At 37.0% G+C, this 15016-nt stretch overlaps 1 protein-coding gene across 8 annotated transcripts in view; it reads right to left on the bottom strand.

The window, feature by feature from the left end:
* The window catches only part of ANKRD28 (ankyrin repeat domain 28), a 177374-nt gene that overhangs the window by 111810 nt on the left and 50548 nt on the right, over nucleotides 1–15016 (bottom strand). For 3 of the 8 annotated variants that reach the window (XM_059065502.2, XM_067033816.1, XM_067033818.1), the window contains exon 2: nucleotides 158–241. The exons of 2 other annotated variants lie outside the window; for them this stretch is intronic. In XM_059065502.2, the coding sequence (XP_058921485.1) occupies nucleotides 158–241 (84 nt within the window). Of the gene's footprint in view, nucleotides 1–157; nucleotides 242–1364; nucleotides 2963–15016 lie in introns of those variants that run through there. 3 more of the 8 variants (XM_059065500.2, XM_067033815.1, XM_059065506.2) reach the window with 2 other exon arrangements.

The following is a 15016-nucleotide window of genomic DNA, read 5'->3' on the forward strand; positions in this document are numbered from 1 at the left end:
CATTACCCTGAATATATGTCCAGTCCCTTCCTGTTTGCTTTAAGACCCTTCTACCCTCATTTAAAACGGCTGTTACAGAATTGTGTTACGTCTTTTAACAAAAATCATAACTCTAGGAAAGTAGGTTTCAAGGCTGGTATCAGTGAAACTGTTTTACCTGAAAGTTAACATCTTCTTTCTTAAATATTAGTGCTCGAACTTCATCAGGATCTCCATTAAATATAGCTTGCACCAGTGATGGCTAAAATACAAGAGAGTAATAAAAACATTAATCATACCACATGGATGATTCTAAAGCTATTTCCACATAACTTTTAAATCTAAAAATTTTCTTCCCTATCATAATAATCACTTGGCTTTTAACATGAACCAAGTTTCATTAAGTCAAATCATATGAAAGTACAGGATTCCTCCTTGGAAAAAAAAAGGCCCAATTAAAAAAAAAAACACAATACCGTAAGACCAAAATTAGGTAGCATAATAAGCATAATCAGATTTTATTTTATATGAGTGGAGGCCTTTTGAATATACATACGGTAAAAAGAAAGTCTCTTCCAAATACAAGTGTGACATCTCAACATCTACTTGTGGGAAATAACTTGTCAAACAAGTGGTTCCTAGCCCATGTGAAGGCCCACGAAGGCCTCCTTGAAAAGTTCTGTTTGGGGCACCAAAACAACTAGCATGGATTTGTAATACATGTATAAAGATAAAAACCCAAAGAAAGAAAATCTGGCAGTTGATGAAAATCACTACTATTCAAAGACCAAAAATTACTGTAAACCTGAATAACATGAAGAGGCAGACACATGAACATCTAAATATAAAAAGTTCTTAATCAACGACACAGCCTCCCTGATAAGGTATCATATTATACTAGTGAATCAAGAAGTCAATTGACAACAGCATTAAAAATAAGATTAAAGATGAAGTCTGACTCTTTCACAGAACAGCCTTGCATGTAAATACATACAATTCATTACAGAAAAGGCTGTGCCTCGGTGTTGCTGGCAGTAGTCAACCTTTCCTAAAACATACAGTTCCTCATTCTTGTTACATCGGTTTATAAAACCACTAAGTGAAAACAGAAATGTGGTTGCTATAACTACTATCCTCAAATTATTTTTAAAAGTCTTTTTAAGAGATTAAGAGATGAAGTCTGAAATGTTATCTAAACATCTGAAAAAGTGAAAATCAGAAATGTGTGAATTCATATACAAGTAATATTGCATCATATTCACACACTTATACTGCTTTAATTTGGGTTTTTAATGAAACTAGTGCAAATTACATTTATTCTTAAAACATAAAATTTACCCTACTAGTTCAGTAGAATACAGTAAACATAAACTCTCATATCTTACCAATACACTTCCCGAAGGTGGAGAATGTAGGGACTTATTTTCCTGTGGCAATTTAGAAATGAATGCAGGAGACTCATCTTCTACCTCCTCCAAAACAACAATACACACTCGACTCATTCGCTCTTTTAAAAAACTGAATTCTAAGCTATGTGATAAAAGTCACAGTTGGAAGAGCACAAGTAGTTTTTCCTCCTCTTCTGTACAAAACTTAGAATCATTCTCTGAACAGCACAGCTGGTTTTTTAAAGTTAATAAATACTATCGGAAAAAGTGAAGTTTAAAATTATAACTACATACTTGTAACTTACTAAGAAAACAATTCTGTTATTTTCTGTTGGGTTACTGTAAAACTCAAAAGAAATTTGACATCAACATGTCAATAACTAAAACTGAGTCCAGGACAAGCTCATTTAAAAATATTTTTCCCCTACCAAAACAGTCATATCCCTCTGTTTCACAGAAATTTACTTGCATAAAAAGATCACTGTCTGGGTGACATCAACATACGCTGCAGAATAAGATGAGAAACAACTGCTGTGACAGAGAAGATCGCAGCTGTACCCGCTCTTGCCTGCAAGGTCATATAGTTACCAGTAGCTGGCTTGCTTATAATTGAAAATAAAAACTAAAATCTCATTGGTCTGTTTCCACTTCTAATTTGTCTTCATTTCTTCAGCTTCACTGGTTTAATGCTGATACTATCCAGAAAAAAAATACATCTAGAGCTCAATACAAATTCTCAAAATGTTGCTCAGAGGTTGACAATTCTTTCTGTGTTTGAGAAAGAAGAAAAAAAACAACACTCTGCATTAATAGCAAAGCTGCAGTACATTTACATGCGATGAGTCAGACCACAAGAGACAATAGGACTCTTGGTTCTAGAATATGGCTTGATTAATCCAGATATTCCATATAAGAAACACAGTTAGCTTTATTCCCATCAACAGCATAGGCAAGGCAGAGCGTTCATTCTTCCTCCATCAGGCAGTGGTCTGTAGCTGCTCCAGCAAAAGGACACAGGCACCAGGCAGAAATGGTGTTAGCGGAGAATCCGAATGGAACAGGCAGGCTGCGAAGGAATTAGAAGGCATCTGAGCTCAAATTACTGCTTCAGGCTTTTCATTTTTAAAAAAGAGAAGGGGAAAAAAAACCCCAGTAGTTTATCATTCCAGTGTTTTCTTTGATCTCCACATGAATACAGCTTCCATTAAAGAGTCTTCATTCAGAGGAAGAAACAGCAGACTGTGCGCATCTTCTTTGAGCCAACTACTTTATTCAATCATCTGCCTCTGTGCCAGTATAGTTTCCTTCCACTGTGAAAACCGCTACAGTTACCCTTTTCAGTTGATTTCAGATGCTTTCCTGTTCCTCCGATGATCTTGCAAAATGCCACTGACACCTCCAAATGAGTAGGTCCTTAAAAAATAGAGAACCTCAGGAACTGCGAGACAGTAGCATTTCAACTGAGCAACAGTCTGAAGAGCAAAGACTGCAGAACCGCAGAATGAAATGCCTAGTAATGCTCACATGTTACACTTACCAGAGAGCTGAGCTACTGCTCAGGATGCAACTTCCTCTAGCAGGAGAAAAAAAATAGTGCATTTGGACAGCCTTCACAATGAGAAGGTTCACGCCAGTTCTGTGACTAATCCAGATCAAACTAAAAAACTCTGTAACTGAAAAATGAGTGCGCTTTTAACATTTTCCACGAAAAGCCACAAGGAAATCTGGTGTACTGCCTCTGCTGACTAACACTGGTTTTAGCAAGTAAACAATTCCAAACAGCTTAACTGCTTTCATATGTTACAATATAGCAAATGTTTAACCCTATAGTGACAGCTGCGGTGATAATGTCTGCAGTGAATCCATAAGAGAGAACTAGAGATAAAGAAGCATTTTATGAGAATATCATGAACCTAACGTTTTCTTTTTCTTATTTTACCAAGACCATTTTTAATCTACTAGATGTTATTTTCAAGAATGCACAAAGTTTAAACAAAAGAAATTTAAGATTTACTAACAATTTCTAAGTTGTCAAATTTAATCAACCAAGTCATATTTTGAAAGGGAAAAAATAAAAATTTCATATTTTAGAAATTATAATTGTAAAATTCTATTGATCACTTGAATTTCACAAAAGAAATAATTCTATCTTCCCATCTGGATGTGGAATAAAGCCTTAAATCTGTTAAATAGCTATGTAAAATTATTGTTTCAAGTCCTTTGTAGTGAAAAGGCTCAAGGTAACACAAAGCAAAAAATCTTCTCCCTTCCTATAAAATTAATTATCCCAAGCTACAAATAAGTGTCAAAAACAACGAATTTATTGTTGGCTTTCTCTGTCTCCTCCCTGCTTCTCTGCTTACTCAAGGATGGGGATATTTCCCCACAGGAAACTGCAAAGAAAATACCATGACCTCCTCAATCTTTGTTCTTTCTTCTATCAACCAGCATTCTTAATAATAAACATAATATTCTTGAACATTTGTGATGTGCTAGGTGCTATACATTCTCATTTAATACTCACAGTGACCTTGCTACACTGCCATAGTATACAAGAAAAAAACACTTAGAAATTAAATATTATATCCAAAGTTAGGCAAATAATAAAGTTGTACCTAATTACAAACACATGCTCTTTCTAATCTACTCTGTTTCCACTGATTGTATGCACACACTCTCCTGAGAGCTTTGCAACCTATAATTGCAAAATAGACTTTAAAAGTGATTTTAAAAGACAAACAATGTATAATGATTGCAAAAAGTTTAGGTAACAAAGGAACATACTATTTACTGCGATGATAATATTCCCAAACAAAGTTATTTTTAAATAGGTACTTCAGGGCTAGTGTTACCTCACAAATTTAAGCCAGTTGACTTAACCCCCCCCAAAAAAAACCCAGCATGATATAGATAAATAAGAGTGCCAGAATTTAACAACAAAAGCCATTAAGTATCAGTTTATGAAAAAACCTGTAACCCTAACATAACTGTACCAAGACACTATGCTAAAAATTCATTTATTTAAAAATATATAAATGGTTTTAAGCCAAGTTAAAGACATGCAAATATTTTGACGTACAAACATGATGTTAACTGTCACCACAGGGCTAAATAAAAACTATCACCTTGCTGTCTGAAGTATCTGAAAACGAAACCACTATAGTAACAATATCCTACATTCTACTGTCTCTGTCAGGGTTCTGCCCTCCCCCCCAAACAAAATCTCTTTTTATATGGACAATTTTAACTTGTTCCAAAGCATCTAGTGTATAAGTTCACCTACTTAGACTTGAGCAGATACATCCTGTTTTCCTGTTCTAGGTCAACTTCCATACTTAGGTTTTTCCCAACCAGAAAGCAAGCTCTTTGAAGGCAGGGGCTGTGTTATACACATATTTTTTCCTTCCAATTTTTTCCATCTGTAAACAATTTCATTGAAATAAATTATATTATGTCACAAGAACTCTGGAATAGAGTAGCAAAATTACAAAAGACAATGGGGGGAGGATTCATATGCTTTAACCTGTAAACATGGTAGGCTTTAAAGTACAACAGAATGAGTTTCGTGCCTCTAGTGGGATAGCAACTTAAATGTATTCAATGTAAGTTGACAGCATATAAAACAATGATGCTGAATGACAGCTAACACTACCGGCTCAGGAGTCAGCCTACCTGGAGTTCAAATTCTGATTCCATTATTTATTAGCTGTGTCCTTGGGCAAACTACTTAAATTCCCTGAGTCTAAATTTCTTAGACTTCCAAGAATAATAATCTCCAGAGATTTTTACCTAGGAGACATATTGTAACAGCAGTGTTTGAGAAGATAGGCTTTGTAGCCAAACTAATCTAATCGGGCTTTCCTAACAAATCTAACTGTGTGACCTTGAGCAAGTTATTTAACCTTCCCATGAATCATTTCAACATCTATTAAAGAACCAAACAGAATCTACTTTATAGTGTTATTAATAGTGAAGTTTAAAATAAAGATAATATTATTATTACAGATATTTAGGAGAGTTGAAAGATAATCTTTGTGAAGACACAGAGTAAAAAAAAGGGCTACTGACAACCTCCCCCTACTGGTGAGGTGATTCAGACTGGTGTCTGGAGATCCCATTCAGTTACTAAGTCCCCACCCTTTTCAGGCCTCTAGAGAGACTTTAGAAGCTTGTCTTTATACTCCAGTGTTTATTAAGTGTTACTGGGGGAGGGAGCAGTAAACTTAGGCAAGAAGTAAGACTAGAGGGTTTTGCATTCCTCTACATTCATTGTATTTTACACTCTAGGGAAAGAGGGTAAAAAGGACTGGTCCATAATACATTAAATTATAAAAAATACTGAAATATTATATATAAATTAACAGCACCATATAGCACAGTTTTATATCTCCTCCTGAATAAGACAGGCCCCTTAGTTTCAAGGAACTCACATCTTAAAGGTAAAGGACACAGGTAAATAAGTATTTAAGAAATTAGAAATGGAGAAAGTGGAGAAAGTACTTGTGATGAAAAATTGGCAATAATTGTGCAAATTTAAATTCACACAACTTAAGTTTTTGTTGTTGTTGCTTCTTTTTTCAGCTGAACAATGGCAAGGGGATGTGGTTTTTTCTTGAGGCATTTACTTTTTAGGCCAAATTAGATTAATTTTTTAATAGGCCAACAATTTCAACCCTGACAACTTGATAATCCTTCCATTCTTTATGCTAAAATGTACCCTATCAAAAGCTTACTCCTACTCTTCACACAGTCTCTTAATGGAAAAGCTGGTTTAAAACCTTCATTTTACTGATAAAAAACATCCTGAAAGATTACTTTTAGGTTCCCAATTTTGTTACAACAGAATTTCTTTTTTTGACACAAATGATTTTTCCTTTCTGCACAGAGTCAATCCAAAGCTTGTCTTATCTCTTACAAATCTGTGAACTCCAGATTGATTACTATAGAATAAAATATCTTATTTAGGGTATGCTAAGTGGTTACTCTCTGCCAAACTAGTCTCTGAGTATTAAAAAATAAAAAGCTTGTGGGATAAGTGAGTTCATCATGTTTCAGAAACATTTCTCATAGTTCAAGGATCCTGAAAAATCCTCTTGAGTTACATGCCTCATCAGTCCATATACTTTAGAAAAAGTCTTATGAACAGATTTAAAAGCAAATGGGGATGCAAGGAAAGGGGGGGGAAATCAAGAAACAGCTGCTCTCTAGGCTACTGGTCAGATTTCCTTGTGATTAGTACAGCCACCGCAAAAATGTCACTATATGTTTTTAAAATGACAAATTCAAAATCCTTATAAGAGATCAGATTTAATTCTCTATGTGTAATGTATTTATCAACTAGATCATTTTTTTAATGTTTACCAATCATACTTCCAAAATGACCATCAATGTTACCTTAAGATCTCAACTGGTTTTACCCTACCAGCATACGATAAATTGTTAACCCTTTCATTATTATAATATTACTGTATACTACATAGTGTTAACACATTAACATATTATTAATGTGATGTGTTCTTTGCAAAGACCTATATTCTGCATCCATTCTTGCCATTTTCCATTCAACTAGAACATTCAAGTTTTTAGGTAAGTACAGAGTCCCACAGGACAAAGACGATACTTCCCAGGCTCCCTTGCAGCGAGGAGCCACAGGACAAAGTTCTAACCAGCATTTTAAGTAGAGGTGTTATGTGGCTTCCAGAAAACTTCCTAAAAGGACAAATGGCATATCCATTCTGCTTCCTGGGACATGGATGACTGGCCACCATCTTAAACCAAATAAGGACCAGAGTCTAGGCTAGAGGGGATCTGGGTCCCTGAGGACTCTGTGGAACAGAACTGCCATAAAAGTCCTGGACTGCCTACTTTCTGACTTTTATGCTAGAGAGAAATAAGTTCTGCCTCATTTAAGTTACTGTGATTTTCAGTCTCTTTTCACATGGAGCTGAACCTAACTCTAAGTGAGAATGTTGCTCTTCCTTAATCATCAATCAGTGGGCAGGCATATACCCTTCCAGCCCTGTTCTCCTACTATTCATACTCTAGTACAATATAGCCACTTACATTTTCAATAAATGAAATGAACTATAAATGCTAGCCACAACAAATTTAATAGAAACAATAACTGACCAAAAAACAGCTTGAAGAACAATCTACTATTACCCTGGGTAAGCAAAGGAAAATCAGCAGAGGGAAAAGGAAACAAATATTTATCACACATATTCTCGCTGAATCCTCAATCACTACTGGTGGGTACTACTCTACAATTTATACATGGGAAGCAGAGGCTCGGTAGCATCCGGTCAGTCTATGACTCATCCATTCATCTGTATTTATTCATCATCTACTATGTGCCAGGTTTTCTGCTAGGTCGAGGAAACAAAATTATGAACAAACAGTCAATCCTTGTTCTAAGAAACTTACACACTAATGAAGCTTACACACAAATAAATATTACATAACTGCAAACTGTGAGAAACTGTAGAAGGAAAAGGAATTTTGGAAGGTAAAGAACTAAAGGAAGGTCCATGTGGCTGGAGCAAGCAATCATGAGGGACAATGGCAGATGCAGCTAGAGGAACAGCAAACTCAGATGACACAGGGCTTTGTCAACCAAGTTATAAAGTTTGGATTTTTGATTAAGTGATGGAAAAGTCATTAAAACTTTTAAAACAAGGTAGTCATCATGATTTGCTTTAAAAAGATTATGTGGCTTTGGTGTAGGGAATGGAATGAAGTAGAAGAATGGAAGCCAAAGGACTAGTTAGGGGACCACTGCAGTAAACCAAAAGAATGAGTAATCTGAGCTAGGATGCTGGGCATGTAAATGGAGAGACAGAATAGGATTTATAGGACATGCTAACAAACTGGATGTAGGAGTGAGGGAGAAGGTGGTAATCACAACAACTACCAGGTTTCTGAGTCAGGAAACTAGTGCTTACTAGAGTTCAAGCAATTTGGGCCTCCTTCAGTTTCCAAATTTATAAAATGGGGAATATGATTTGTTGTATCTTACCTAAGGTCCCTTCAAGCTCAAAGTTGGTTTCAAATCTTAATCCAAAATCTGTACCTTAGCAAATACCCTCATGATTTGAAAATGAAGTGTTAACAATCCCAAAGCTGCCTGATTCTAGGTGAGTATAAAAAAGTTCCTAAAGGGCTTCCCTTCCCTGGTGGCTCAGTGGTTGAGAGTCCGCCTGCCGATGCAGGGAACACGGGTTCGTGCCCCGGTCCGGGAAGATCCCACGTGCCGCGGAGCGGCTGGGCCCGTGAGCCATGGCCGCTGAGCCTGCGCGTCCAGAGCCTGTGCTCTGCAACGGGAGAGGCCACGACAGAGAGAGGCCCACGTACCGCAAAAAAAAAAAAAAAAAAAAAAAAAAAAGTTCCTAAAGAATGGTAAGATTTGGTTCAATCCTTCTCCAGTACACTGAAATAATCTAAAAACCTTTTGGCAAGAATACCTTATTCTTAAAGCGTGCACCAAAATTACAATAGCAACTGATTCAACAAATACTATTTCCACTCCACTATGCACACCACACCAAGAGATCACAAAATGTCATATACCACCTTCACCTTCAAAGACCTTATGCAACCTAGTGATTTTTTGGATATGACACCAAAAACACAGGCAACAAAAGCAAAGAAAAACAAGTGGGACTACATCAAACTAATAAGCTTCTGCACAGCAAAGCAAACCATCAGCAAACTGAAAAGACAACCTATGGAATGGGAGAAAATATCTGCAATCCATATATCTGATAAGGGGTTAATATCCAAGATATACAAGGACTCATACAACTCAACAGCAAAAACAAACACAAACAAACAGAAACACCCACAAAAAAAACCAAAAACCAAATAACCTGATTTTTTAAATGGGCAAAAACCTAAGTAGGTATTTTTCTAAAGACATATGAATGACCAATAGGTACATGACAACAACAAAAGGTGCTCAACATCACTAATCTTTAGGGTAATGCAAAGCAAAATCAAAATGAGATTTCACTTCATACTTTTTAGGACAGCTAGCATCAAAGAGATGGGACAAGTGTTGGTGAGTACATGGAGAAAAAGGAACCCTTGTACACTGTTGGTGGGAATGGAGATTGGTACAGCTACTATGAAAACCAGTATGGAGGTTCCTCAAAAAATTAAATATAAAACTACCACAAGATCCTGCAATCTCACTTCTAGGTATGTATCCAAAGGAAATTAAGCCAGTATCTCAAAGAGATGTCTGTACTCCTGTGTTCATTGCATTATTCACAAAGCCAAGATATGGAAACAACCTAAGTGTCTATTGACAGATGAATGGATAAAGAAAATGTGGTGTGTGTGTGTGTATATATATATATATATGTATGTGTGTGTATATATATACACACAATACATACAATGGAATATTATTCAGTTTCAAAAATGAAGGAAACTGTGCCATTTCCAACAACATGGATGAATCTGAAGGATATTACGGTAAGTGAAATAAGTCAGACACAGAAAAATATTTTATGATTCCATTTATATGTGAAATCTTTAAAAGTTGAACTCATAGAAGCAGAGGGTAGAATGGAGGTTGCCAGGGGCTTGAGGGTGGGGGAAAAGGGGAGATGTTAGTCAAAGGGTACAAACTTTCAGTTTTAAGATGAATAAATTCTGGGGATCTAACATATAGCATGGTGACTATAGTTAACAACACTGTATGTACATTTTGAATTTGCCGAGAGTAGATCTTGTGTTCCTATCACAAAAGAGAAAAATGATGACTACGGGAAGTGATGGATTTGCTAATTAACGTGTTTAGTTTTGACTGCAGTAACGATTTCATAAGGTATATGATTATCAAACTGTCATGCTGTACACCTTAAATATATACAATCTTTACTTGTCAATTATACCTAAATAAAGTTGGGGGGAAAAACGCCTTCTGTGGCCTAAATGAGGTACTACATCATACACACAACAAACTAACAAGTACAAGGTAAGAATACAAAAGACAATAAAAGGCAGTATATATAGAAGACTTAAATAAGAGATACAGACCATACCTGCCAATACTCAGTCACTGATAAGAGTGCAGCATATGAATTTATTAATTGTAACTGGTATGTAAACATACCATGTAATTGCCCACTCCATTAAAAAAATGATGTCCCTTATGAAGCTATCTATAAACTTCATTGTTGCTTATTTTTCCACCTTTAATTTACTGGAAGGGTGCTTTCTCAAAGAAACCAATGGTCTACTAGCTAGAACATTTAATATCAAAACTTATTCTTGATCACATTTGAGAGAAAAATGTTGAAATGCTAAAAGTATTTAACACTAAAACTATTTATAATGCAAGAATAAGTTTAGCTACCCAAAGTGTAAGTAAGTGCCATCTAATAGAAAAAGAAATATAAAGGGAGCCACATAGGTAACTTAAATTTTCTAGTAAACACATTTTAAAATGGTGAAACCGGTAAAATTAATTATAATAATACTTTGTGTTATCAAATATATCCAAATATTGTATCAGCTTGTAATCAACATAGTTATCAGATATTTTACTTTTAAAATTAAGTCTTTAAAATTAGTTGTGTATTTTATAGTTACAGCATATCTCAATGCAAACATTAAATATTCATTGGAAATAACTGATTTCTACTCAGGTTTCATAAAATTTACAATATATGTGCTCAAGTTGTTCCAAACATACTTAAAAGTTTTCCAATAACTAAGACAATTGGACAAAATTAAGAATTAAGTTCCTCAGTTACAGTAGCCAGCCACATTCAGCTAGTGACTGTCATGTTGTACAACACTGGCTTAAATCTGTAAGGACTGACTTAAATATACTATCTACATTACTGTCTAAAGGAAAAGAACATAGTTTAGATTTTTATGGTGGTTCAGAGTCACTAATATGAATATATGTTGTTAGACTGTTCTACAGTAAAATAACCAGATTAGGAGATAATGGCCTTAGTTGACGTTTCCTAAATATTTCTGTCTTAACTTGAATGGCTCACTAGGTTCTTTCTTTTTTCTTTGTCTCTTCTCTCAAAACATATAAACACCTCCCTAATTTTATCACAGTATTAACCCTGGCTTGAAGGCAGTAACATATTTTCTTGTGAACAAAGTACATGAACTTTATAGGTGCCATTTTCTTCATTATGCAGAGGCCTCTTCACATACATTAGGGTTCCACACAGAGTTCATAAGTTTTAGTTAACAAAAATTGGCTAGCTATCTGTCAGCATATTACTTTCTTTCTTTAGGTACCTTTATTTTACTATTGAAGGAAATGGAACTGATCAAGTATTTTTTATAGTTGTTTTCAGTTCTAACATTTTATGAGTCTGTGTCCCTTTTCTGATAACAGTAGGCTGATTCATGAAAGGGAAGTACCAAAAGTGGTGGTAGCAACCATTGATTACGTTTTTTTCAATAAGTTTGACTGTGAGAAAAAAAAAGTAAATTAGGCAATATTTAACCCAAAAAGGGTTAAGGGAAAAAGGTAAAGATCAAGATAAACATAGTGAAGGTTAAAGAACTTGATTTTCAAAAAGGAAAGACATAGGGAAAGTGATGTCAGCAAGCTGGTGAACAAGAAGCCATGGACAAGCTAATTCACCAAAAATACATGGACTTGATCCTTTTGTGAAATCCAGAAACCAGCTGAGGAGCTTCCACACCCCAGGACTGTGGAAAACCAACCACACTGAAGCCTGTAGTAAAATCTGAGACACCCTTTCGCTATAATTCCTACCCCTGATGCAGTGCCATATAATCGGTAATAAACCCCCAGCAACAAACTTCTCCTTGGGGAGGGGAGTAAAGGACTAAACTGTATATTTAACATCCAATCTTGGGGTTGCTGCGGGAGGAACTGGCATCTTGTCTTGCCTGTCTCAGAGGGCTGATGGGTTCTGACATACTCTAGATACCTGGTGGCAGCTAAGAACAAAGAAGGCAGTTTGGTCTACCACTTTGGAAGCATTCACCAGAGCCCCTCCCCCCAGCTCAGTAGAGTGTAAGCAGATGCAAAAAACCCAGGTCCCAGTTTTCCCCTGGGGAGGGTAAGAGCTGGACCATGTGGCTAATGTTCCAACTTTTCTGGGGGCTGACCAAGGACATGGCTTCTGTCTCTTAGAGTACTGATGGGACCTGACATACTCCAGCTGCTTGGGGGTCACTGAGAACAAAGACAGTAGTTTGGATTAGCATGCAAGGACTCACCATTACCTCCCACCACCCTCCACGCCGGCTCAGTACACAATAAGTGAGGGAAAACCCACAGATCCCAGCTTCTCCCTGGAGAGGGAAATAATTGGACTGTGTGCCCAATGTTGCAACTTTTCCAGGTGCCATCAGAGGGACTGGCTTCTGTCTCAACTGTCTCAGAGTGCTGACAAGATCCTGCACACTGTAGTTGCCTGGGGGTTGCTAAGAATAAAGATGGCCGTTTTGGACTAGTATAAAGGTTTGAGACAGTCCCAGAAACTCTGGCCAGGCTGAGTGGTTGGGATCTTCCCCTGTATGAAACCAGTCCATGAAGTCTGGGTGAGGTGTCTGTTTTTTCTATAATTATAGATGCCAACATAAGGAGTCAAAGAAAATGAAGAAATTGGGAAACATGATCCAAACAAAAGAACAAGATAAATCTCCAGTAAGTGACCCAAATGAAAGGAAGGTACATGAATTACCTGACAAGGAATCCAAAATAATGGTAATAAAAATGCTCACTGAGGGGCTTCCCTGGTGGCGCAGTGGTTGAGAGTCTGCCTGCCGATGCAGGGGACACGGGTTCGTGCCCCGGTCCGGGAAGATCCCACATGCCGTGGAGCGGCTGGGCCCGTGAGCCATGGCCGCTGAGCCTGCGCGTCCGGAGCCTGTGCTCCGCAACGGGAGAGGCCACAACAGTGAGAGGTCCGCGAACCACAAAAAAAAAAAAAAAAAAAAAAAAAAAAAAAAAAGCTCACTGAGATCAAGAGAACAATATGTGGACAAAATAAAAATTTCAACAAATAGAAAAATTTAAAAAGAACCCAATGGAAATCTTGAAAGTGAAGAATACAATAACTGAACTGAAAAATTCAAAAGAGGGATTCAACATCAGAGTAGGTCACAGAGAAGAAAGAATCAGTGAACTCAAAGACAGATTATTTGAAATTATCCAGTGGAACAAAAAGAAAAAAGAATGAAAAGCATGAAGAAAGCTTACGAAATGATGGGACACCAACAAATAGACCAATATACACACTATGGGAGTCCCAGGAAAAGACAGAGAAAAGGGCCAGAAAACTTACTCAAAGAAATAATAGCCAAAAACTCCCCAAATCTAGGTAAGGAAATAAGACATCCAGATCCAGGAAGCCCAACAGGGTCCCCAAAAAATGAGCTCAAAGAAATCCACACCAAGATACATTAAAATCAAACTGTCAACAGTTAGAGCAGCAAGAGAAAAGTGACTTGTCATATACAAGGGAATCCCCATAAGACTGCATGGGATAGCTCAGCAGAAACTTTGCAGGCCCAAAGGGAGTGGGGTGGTATATTCAAAGTGGTGAAAGACAAAAACTGCCAACCAAGAATAAAACAGGTGGCAAAACTGTCCTTCAAAAATGAAGGGGAGATAAGGACTTTCCCAGATAAACAAAAGCTGAAGGAATTCATCAGCACTAGACCTGCTTCACAAGAAATGCTAAAGGTTTTTCTTCAAGTTGGAATGAATGGATGCTAAAAAGCAACATGAACACAGATGAAAGTATAAAATGTGCTGGTAAAGGTAAATATATAGACAAATACAGAATACTGTCATACTGTAATGGCAGTATATAAATAAGTTTTAATTCTAGTATAGAAGACAAAATTATTAAAAACAACTAACTATAAAATGTTAATGATTCACAATATAAAAATATATAAACTGTGACATCAATAACAAAGCATAGGTGCAAAGAAGTGTACGGTTTTCGTACGAGGTTGAAGTTATCAGCTTAAAATAGACTGTTATAAACCTAACCCAGAGGTCCCCAACCCCTGGGCTGCAGCCCGGTATTGGTCCGTGGCCCGGTATTGGTCTATGGCCTGTTAGGAACCAGGCAGCACAGCAGGAAGTGAGTGGTGGGCGAGCAAATGAAGCTCATCTGCCGCTCCCCATGGCTCGCATTACCACCTGAACCATCCCACCCTGCCCCGGGTCCATGGAAAAATTGTCTTCCATGAAACCAGTCCCTGGTGCCAAAAAGGTTGGGGACTGCTGACCAAACGGACATATAAAGAACATTCCACCCAACAGCAGCAGAATATACTTTCTTCTCAAACAAACACAGAACATTCTCCAGGACAGAAGACATCTTAGTCCACAAAGTAAATTTTAACATATTTAAGAAAAAACTAATAATCCACAGCAGAAGGGAATGCTGGAAAATGGGGGGGGGGATTTTTTTTTTTTTTTACTTTGTTTGCATTTGTTTGTTTATTTATGGCTGCGTTGGGTCTTCATTGGTGAGTGTGGGCTTTCTCTAATTGTGGTGAGCAGAGCCTACTCTTCATTGCAGTGTGTGGGCTTCTCATTGTAGTGGCTTCTCTCGTTCCAGAGCACAGGCTCTAGGTGCGCGGGCTTCAGTAGTTGTGGCACGCAGGCTCTAGAGCAAAGG

Source organism: Kogia breviceps, chromosome 5 (genome assembly GCF_026419965.1).
Source record: "Kogia breviceps isolate mKogBre1 chromosome 5, mKogBre1 haplotype 1, whole genome shotgun sequence".
In the NCBI taxonomy this organism is placed as follows: domain Eukaryota; kingdom Metazoa; phylum Chordata; class Mammalia; order Artiodactyla; family Physeteridae; genus Kogia; species Kogia breviceps.